At 36.4% G+C, this 9,694-nt stretch overlaps 1 protein-coding gene across 1 annotated transcript; it reads right to left on the reverse strand.

The window, feature by feature from the left end:
• Positions 1-7,147: 7,147 nt before the first annotated feature.
• Positions 7,148-8,688, reverse strand: LOC113240553. Its single transcript, XM_026477888.1, has 5 exons — positions 8,320-8,688; positions 8,040-8,161; positions 7,745-7,816; positions 7,492-7,656; positions 7,148-7,414 (listed from the first exon to the last, which is right to left on the reverse strand). Exons 1-5 carry the CDS (start codon positions 8,594-8,596, stop codon positions 7,148-7,150), a joined length of 903 nt encoding a protein of 300 aa, XP_026333673.1. The 5' UTR covers positions 8,597-8,688.
• Positions 8,689-9,694: the final 1,006 nt, after the last annotated feature.

Here is a 9,694-nt window from a genome sequence, read left to right on the forward strand (position 1 = left end):
TGTATGCTCTATACCTAACTATAGATAGGATTGTAACAGCTTTGTCTACCATCACTTGCTTGACTCTGTAAGTTTTTTTAGTCTGTTCCCTTGTCCTGTTTGTTACTTCTTTATTCTTAGGCGCGATGCATACCCACGTCTTCTTTATCACCCCTGGGGATACAGTGTAATTTGTTTGAATAGGTACTCTGTTGTGTTTTTCGCTCTTTTTTTACTGTACTTTAAAGAACGATGGTTAATCGTTAACTAGTTTATTACGCATCTGGCATTTGAATCACCTTCAATTCAAATAGTTGAGTGCTTTTTTTAGTCAGTCAGTTCTGGTGCAAATCGAGTAGGTTAATTGTAAATTTTTTATTTCAACCGAATTGAAAAAGGCTATGTATAGAAGGCCTTGGTTTCGATTTCCATCAAGGGGCATATTATGCCATTGCACATTTTCTGTTTAATTATTTTAAGTTATCATTATCGAATGGTGACCATGAATTGATTACAGAAACGTGTCACGCGCAGAACAATAAATACAGTAAAAGTGCTTAATTGGCGTATCATATGTGCCAATAGTACGCGGAGTTCCACTTACTTGAGATCAATGTGGAGCTCAGTCCGCCATTCTGTGCGCTATGGTCGTGTTAACTATGTACTTCGCGCAAAACTTCGAAATTATTATTTATTTAGCATTATTATGCTACTCTAGGCTGCAAAAATGACAGTCTCGCCTGTGATTTCATATTATAAGAAATTAAAGCAAACTAAGGTTTGCTTATACCACTGCAATATGGTCGACTTTTTCTGGAGAACGTTGATAGGCGATAATCGTTCCTTTGCCGCTAGTTGGCAGCACAATGAATGAAATTTCAATTATAAAATCAAAACGTCTTATCTTGCAATAATAAATTTTCTTCCAAACTTCCAACGACATGCCAACTGGGTAAAGTTTAAATTATATTAACAGTCCAGATTTTGTCACATTATTTCTAAATAAGAAACTACGACCAATCATTACTAAAATTTCATAGCGTTAAGAATCTTTACTAACTCGGCTAGAATATTTTTTTTCCCGTAAAATACTGTTCATATTGCTTAGGTCAAGGGACACTGGCATTATATCAGAATTTATATCGCACTGCTATTACAATAGTGTTGTAACTCAAAATATGTGAAATTCACGATAATACTATTTCTGAACCACAATCAAACCTTCAATAAAACCTTCCGTCAATAAAACCTTCGTTAAAATATTGTAAGAAACAATTAAAACAAATCTATTTAACTCAAAATGAGAAAAAGTTTTCGCGAACTAGTTCTGGATAAAACAGTCTTAATAAATAAGTTTCTAAAAAATATTCAGTTGTTTTTTCCTTTTATTTGACGAGTAGGAAATTGTTAAATGTCTGTAATAAATAAACTTTAAACTATACATAAATTTTAATATTTCGCTAGAATTGAGTAATTCGTTTTTCATCGATTCTGAAAAACTACACTTTTTGAGTGGATACACTATTGTATTAACAGTGCGATATTTTAAAGCCATTTGAAAAATGTATATCCTATACATGTATACACTTGATATTAAAAAAAAATTGATATAATGTAAACTACATATTGAGTAGGTACAGCGGTTTTCTTGTAAAATTTCAAGTTTGTGACATTTTTTCCATCGTGAAAATTTTTAGAATCGTGTTTTCACACCGTATAGTGTATATAATCAGTGTATATACTTAATTTTACTACATATTCTTTCCAAAATAATTGATTCAATACTTTCAGTATTATGTGCAATCAATCAAAGCCATTTGAGGTAGTATAGTACTCTTAACAATTATGTAAATGTGAATTTTCGCGACAGCGGTTCTTATAGTAATCGAGGCTTTTTATCTTCCATGGTGGCACGTCATACATCAAGTTGGGTAGACGACATAGTCCCACGTTCCGGTTGACACAGATACTCACCGGGCACGGATGCTTCGGTGAGTATTTGAATCGTATCGGACGCGAGTCGACGACGCAGTGCCACCACTGTGGGAGGGACCAGGATTCCGCCCAGCACACTCTGGAGGAGAGCCCCGCATGGGCCTCCGAGCGGAACATGTGGTCTCCTTCTGTGAAGCGGTGATGCTCCAGAATGGGGTCGCCGTGCGCGATCGGGAGAGCGCTGATCTCGCTCGGCGGTGGCGTACCTTCGCGGCTGCGGGCGATCGGAGCGGGGGCTCCGTTCGCCAGTAAGTTTGGCATTCACGAGGAGGACGACGGGGCAGTGTGGCCCGTTTCGTCGTGAGGAGGGGAGGGGGAGGACGTAGCTCCTCCTAGATTCTGGGGGGTTCTAGCCGGTAGGAGACATAGTCAATATCGTGGTCGATGGCACAAACCACTAACGTATACTCCCAGCAGCAACAATAAAGTAAGGAACATTACAGTTTTACAGGATTATGAGAACAGCCTATAGTTACCTCTTGTTACAAATCTTGTTTTCTGAGTAGTAAGCCAGTTGAGTTTAACTTGATATTAATTAATTTTGATATTATCTTGAGTTGGGCCTTATGACAACTCGGAGATGTGTGAAAATGGTGTAACTATTACTTTAGATTTAAAATGCGTATTACGGAAATACATCATTTTGGAAATGGAACTATTAACTGCTTCCATGGTAGAATATGTTGTACGTTTATTTCTCATGTGAGTTTGGGTGTAAATTGTGGTTGTCCATTTGTGTGTCCATTTTATGAATACAAAGATCGAACTCTTAGAAAAAATTCCTTCGTTCCGCCTGGATTCGAACCAATGTCTTCTAGCAAACCAACGCTGAAAGCCAATAAAGACACTATACAACTAAACCAACTAAGCAACTAAGAAGATTTTGAAGCACTAGAGCTTCTTGTGAAAGAGTTCGTCTAAGGCAGTACTGCCACCTTACTTATTTCTGCGCCAAGCAGTAACGTCAGCATCACTGTGTCCCGGTCTTGTCAACTTATATCTCAGGGTGACGGGCGCAGTGGTAGAGCGCCTGAGATCTTTGCGATTTAAAGCTCTAAGTGTTCGCCCGTCACTTGATATTATAATAAAAAAGACAAGATCAGAGAACCGCGACCATGCTGCACCGTAGCATTGCTCTTACCAACTGAGCCACAGCTCTGTAGCATGTAAAAATACGAACTATTTAAGTTTATGTCACTATTCCTGAAAAGCAGCCAATTATCTGTAAGAAATCATGAAAAATAAAAACAATCATGGCTGCAATCTCGCCTGATGTTAAGCAAAATGGTTATCGATGAAGGAACGCGTTTGTCTATAAAATGCCTATTCCCTCTCGTCAAAATGCCTATTCACTCACTTGAATAGCCTGAGTGTGTAACTTTTCGGGAGACACAAATGCCGGCAATGTATTCCATTTCTTAGTCACAAGCAAAGAGCTTCGTGCGAACGAGCAGCAAATCAATGATATCAGCTTCATAAATTTTATTACAGTCTTGTTTAGGGTATGTTTAGGGTAGTCAAGATGCGCGCACATGTAATAAGCAAACTTTTTGTTTAAAACAGTCAAATTTGAACTGTAATATCAATTTGAGAAATCAACTTTTCCAAATTGGTTCTGGTTTTTTTATGATGTCCCGTCTCTGGATGAACAAGTCATGCGCCTGTGAAATATAAGTTGACAGTCCCATGTGCCTTTACACCTTTCACTTCAAAGCCAAAAACACAAAAAAGTACAACCACTCACCAAAGTTTTATCGAAATGGGATAATAATAATGGAAAGTATACGAAACAAAGATGCAAACATTCATTTATATATTCTACGTTGTAAATAAATAACCTACACCTTGCGCATGTCATGGACACACACATAGACAACTACAAATTACACCCAAACTCACGAGAGAAATTAATGTAGGCCATACAAATATTTCCCTGCCTGGCAAAGCAGTATAAATAAAATTTTGAAAATGCCCAAAAAGAAATACCAATCACCTTCACTCTCAGAACAATCGCTACTTTCCGTCTTAAATGTATTATATGAGCTGTAAAAGATATCAAACTCATCTGAGGATTCATTCGCCATTGAAAGTATTTATTACACGGTACATTGGAAAAACGTTCCTATATTCACCCACAAACACGTTTGAATTAACTCTATCTCGCTCACTGACCGGCTAACAATGCGGCTTGCAGATACAATGACGGAGGCAAGAATACCAAACTAATGCGGCTACGTAGCCTGTTTAAACAGTATTCTAACTTTATCGAGTAATATAATTCTCATATATTTGTTATAGTTATTATTAATACAAAGATCGAACGCTTACCAAAATTCCTTCGATCCAGCCAATTCGAACCGAGGTCTCCTGTGTCAGACGCTTTGCCAACTAAGCAACGGGACGGACCTCTTTTCATTTTTTTTTTTTCAAAATATAACCAACGTTTCAAGCCCTTTACAGGTCCTATGGTCACGGCTGACTAAGATGGTAAAGTCACCAACCAGTTATGTCTAACATTAATGCACAAATATGCTAAATCGATCCTAAAATTAGTTTCATCATTTATGTATAACCGCTCATGCGATACATGCAGCCGTAGACGCATACCACACCTAGAGGTGCCGGTGACGATTTTATACCGATTTATCGGATGTCGAAGTTATAACAGGTAAAAGAACTAATACTAATTGCTATTTCGGTAACTACTCTAGCAAACCATAAAGTTTTTAATGCCTGGGTCTGTCATTTAAAAAAAATAAACAACTTCAAAAATACGTCACGACAATCGTGTGTGTTATTGTTTGGGCTGGTGATTTCGGTGTTTATTTATTGAAAACATACCGTAAGTAGCGTTTTTTAAGTTTACCCTGAATATAAATGTTTATAAATTATACTTTAAGGAGTAGCAATGCAGAATAATAATTTTTATTTTTAAAAACTTGTATTTAAACTGAATCCTTTTCTAATTTGCGAAACCAAATAGCCGCCATTTTGCGGTAGGAGGAGCGCATCGCGTGAACGAATTACAATTGCGATGATCTAAGAACTCGATTCAACGAATTTCTTTACGTAACGGAACCAACAAATTATGCATAACAGGTGCAGTGGCACTCAAGAGCTTTAAATCATAAAGGTCCGCCAAGCCACACGTCATCCTGAAACGTAAGTTGATAAATCCCGCGTGCCTGTAATATCACCAGTACAGCACCTTCAAAACCGGAACACGGTAAATCTGATATTACTGCTTGGCGGCGAGAAATAGGTAAGGCAGTACTTTCCTTTTTTTTGTCCTATTTCTTTGGTATATCTTTTTTTTTGTCCGTTTTCTTTGTTATACCTTTTTTTTTTCTAGTTGGTTTCTGAAATTTCATGCTTGCCACACCTGTACGCTTTCACGGACGCTCCCATCGACACGTTAACACTGACACACAACTACACTTAGGTCCGAGTTCACGGACTTTTTATAACAACCAATTACGGCTTAACCAGCCGTTAGAGCGACTTAACTGCTGATTAGCCATATTGTCATGTTCACCATATCCTAAACGGCGATTTTTGCATTTAATCAGTTGATTAAGTTAACGGACCTTTCCAACCTTGATTATCTGTTGATTAAGACTTTGACAGTTGAGTTCAGTTTGTTGTCTTGCTACAAAATCTTGCTTGTTTGCGAAAATACGATAAGTAAACAAAAATAATTTTATTTAAAATGAACAACGCATTTGATTTTATTTTCGAATCAAACTATTTGAACGTGCTTGAAGATTTGGAAGCCATTGAAAGGGCAACGAAGATGCCTCGGATTTTTGCAACTCGTCGGAATTATTACGAGGAATTTGATGCAACTGCTTTTAAAACTAGATTTCGTTTATCTAAGGAAGCGACAATGGAAGTTCTTGCACTGATTGAAAGCCAACTGGAATATCCAAATGACAAGTTAGTACTTACATACTACATACCTTAATTATTTTTTTGTGTACTTAATTATGTCCTTACTGCCTTTCTACTATGATAACAGATTAGTACCTGTTTATAATAAGTAGTTACTAAGTACCACTATTATAAATAAAACATGTGAAAAATAAAATAAATGTAAAAGTAATTATTTAATAAATGATCATTACATATAACAAACATCATCTTTTCCAAGGAATGTGTAACTCTTAAATAAGTAGTTTAGAACTAATTTTTTTTCCTCTTTCAGGAACAACTCAATGTCACCAATAAATCAACTTCTCTTGACATTGAGATTCTATGCTACTGGTGACCATCAAATTACTATGGGAGATTTTTGTGGAGTAAGCCGGCCTACTGCACATCGAGTGATACACAAGGTTACAAGAGCAATAGGCGGATTATCATCCACTTACATTAGATTTCCTCAGACTTCCACTGAGATAAGAAGCACACAAGTAGATTTTTATAACATCGCTCGATTTCCAAAAGTAATTGGTGCATTGGATTGCACCCATGTAAAAATAATATCACCGGGAGGAGATTACGCAGAAACTTTCAGAAATAGAAAGTCCTGGAAATCAATAAATGTCCAGGCCATTTGCAATGCAAATCTTGTAATTACAGATTTAGTAGCAAGGTGGCCTGGAAGTGTACATGACGAGAGGATTTTCAGTGCCTGCCGAAGAAATGCCATGTTTGAGCTCGGGAACTATGGTGATGCTGTTTTGGTTGCAGATAGTGGTTATATGAACCGAAGATACCTAATGATGCCTTTAGATAGACCCACAACAAGGGAAGAAGTTTTGTTTAACGAATCCCAAATAAGGACAAGAAACCCGGTTGAGAGAATGTTTGGCATTTGGAAACGTCGGTTTCCAGTACTAGCATTGGGTATTAGAGTAGCCTTAAAAAATTGTTTGCCTATTATTGTGGCCACTGCAGTATTACATAATATACTGCAGTCTAGGGGTGAGGGCATACCAGAAGATGATCCTGACCTAGCTTTGCCAGCTCCATGGGAATCTTTGCTGATGGAGGGAACAATCCGTCAGCAGCGTTCTCAGGAACATAATATTGAGAGGCGAGACATAAATCCAGAAAGAAGGAGTTTAATAAATAATTATTTTAAGAGTCTGTAGGTATAACGTATATTGTGATAAGTGGTTATACATTAAAATAAAATATCAACAGTAGTATCAAATATTTTATTTATTTCCTATTTTGTTAGTTTTTCCGTCTTTATTTGCTCCTGTTTCAACTGCTCTTTTAAAATAGCAATCCTAATGTTAGCTTCCTCTTCTGCTTTTTGTTTTAATAATTTCACCAAATCAAGTTTTTCTTGTAATATTTGATCTTGCAAATTTTCATTTACTGGTCTCCTCCGCTTCATATGTTTGTCCTCTTTTCTAATATTACTCCTGAGGCAGTCAGAAAGAGGACGTTTCAGCGTTTTTGGAGTCCAGTCAGTCCAAGATCCAACATCCTGGAAAAATAATGTAAAATCAATACTTTTACTTATTACATTCTATTATTACATAACAGTCTATTGTAATCACTTACATTTGATGTACTTGGTGGATGTTTACTATAATCAATATATCCTGATGTTGTCGGTGTATTGATCTCAGGGTCCCCTGAATGTTTTAGTTTAACACTTACATTTTCTTTTGTAACTTCATTAGAAATAATTACTCCTGCTACATATGGAGTAGTTGGTCGCTCCTCCTGAAAGGTTAAATAATCATAAAAATATATGTAATACCTTTACAAATTGCCCATATTGCTGTCCGTAATTAAATAAATTTTACAATACCTGACTATTATATTCATCGGTTAAAATTGATAAATCCAAGGTGTTTGGCTCGTCCACTTCAAATTCTATTATCTGTAAGTAAATATATAAAGAACATTAGATGGTGACAAAGTTGAATTTACTCTCACAAATGCTCATCATTGACATAAGAAGCGTGTTGTTTACTGTTAGAAAGAAAGAAGTTTATGCTTACTCTTTTGAGCATATTTTTTTTTTTAATTATAAGGACACAGGCCGATAATAAAGAGGTTAGATAATTTAAATGGATAAGATAGTAATCAAAAGAAAAACTTACAGTATTGGTTGTTCTATCACTATCATAACAATTAGGGATGCCTTCAACCGCAGGACCTAGCACGGCTTCTACTATACCATCTATTTGAGAGTCCTGAGCCATTTGTGGAGGCAGCCCACCACCTAAAAAATAAATATATGAAGACATACATATAGTTTACTTAGCATATAGGTAGTATGAAATACATGTAGTATAATAAACTATATGTATTATTGTGTATGTAGTAGGGCTAATGGTTAACGTTATGAATATTGATAAATAAATGTGTGGTATTTCATACCTGTTTTGAAGGCCTCTTTCTTAATATTGGCTTTTTCTTTTTTACTCTGCCGCTTTATATTATCCCAGCATGTTCTAAGGCTTAGATGCGTTCTGTGGCAAAATGTACTAACGCTGTTAAATTCGGTTGCCAAACGAATCCATGCATTATTTTTTTGCGTATTTGTAGCCGCGTCGGTCTTCTTATTTTCGACGCTATCTTTGTATTTTAAAACCAATTCCGACAGTATTCTCTTTTCATCGGGAGTGAAATTTGTATTCCTCTTTTTGCCTTCCATTGTAAGTAGGTATAAAATCACTTTTATCGTTACGCGCACAAACTTCAATAAAACAAAACAAATTGCAAACAATAACACCACGCCAGTAAACACCACGGCGGGCCACGCTATTTTGACAATGGTAATGTAGCTAAATAAAGATGTATGCAATTTTAAGTAAGGATCGCACATTTTGAAGGTATTTTATTTTGTGTCATTATAATATTATCCGACTACGTCGTCTAGTTCTGCCAACGTTATGCTTTACATTCATTTACTCGCCTTCACAAATTGGCAGCTGTGTACACTTCACTCTTTCGTTCAAAAACCTTCAATTTAGTAATCAATGGTTGAAATTATGTGGTGAACACATCTTTGATGATCGCCTGATTAAACAGGGGTTGAGATTTGATCGGCCGTTTAGGAAATCATCTGATTAGACAAAGTCGATGAACTCGGACCTAAGACTCACTGCACGTCCTACACATTACTTACACATTGCTTTTTGCTGTGATGCACCGCTTCGCGTTACCCACTAGGCGATAGCTGAAAATCAGTGCGTTGCTTTTGGGCAACACCTGCACTGAGCTATGGCCTGTTTGGCTTGCTGCAGCACTCACAACTTGCTTTTTAATTAATTGTAGATATATGTCGTTTATTGTGTATTCTTATTTTATTTCATACCTTTTTTGTTATTTTGTATGTTTTGTTTTGAGTTTTTTTTTGTCTTCTTTCTTTCTTTATTTATTTGTTGTTTCATATTATTGTGTGTGCTTGTGGTAAGTCAATAAACGTATTCTATCTATCTATCTATCTTCCTGGACGAACTCTTTCATAAGGAGTCACTGTGAGTTTCGGGTGGAGGACACTATTACGGTTTTAAACAGGGAAATTCCTAGTACTCGGAGTACCAGAGCAAAGGAATTCACACTGTGGCATTACCCAAAACACCCAGAACAGAACTAATTTAAAAAGTTAATTTCAATTATTGGTCATAACGAGAAACGAATCTGGGACCTCATACAGTGTGTAAACATTTGAGCTACGGAAGTCGTTAAAGAAAACAGAAAAAACATTTTTTCAAGTTACGCCTCTTTCTATCCTGCAGAAGAATTCAGA

Source organism: Hyposmocoma kahamanoa, unplaced genomic scaffold (genome assembly GCF_003589595.1).
Source record: "Hyposmocoma kahamanoa isolate Upper Pololo Valley unplaced genomic scaffold, ASM358959v1 151, whole genome shotgun sequence".
Classification (NCBI taxonomy): Eukaryota; Metazoa; Arthropoda; class Insecta; order Lepidoptera; family Cosmopterigidae; genus Hyposmocoma; species Hyposmocoma kahamanoa.

Coding starts and splice junctions, on each gene's coding strand:
- LOC113240553 (XM_026477888.1), bottom strand. CDS start 8,596: ATGGAAGGCAAAAAGAGGAATACAAATTTCACTCCCGATGAAAAGAGA. Junction 7,657..7,744: donor CCGATGAATATAATAGTCAG/GTATTGTAAAAT, acceptor TTAACCTTTCAG/GAGGAGCGACCAACTACTCC. Junction 7,415..7,491: donor ATCCACCAAGTACATCAAAT/GTAAGTGATTAC, acceptor TTATTTTTCCAG/GATGTTGGATCTTGGACTGA.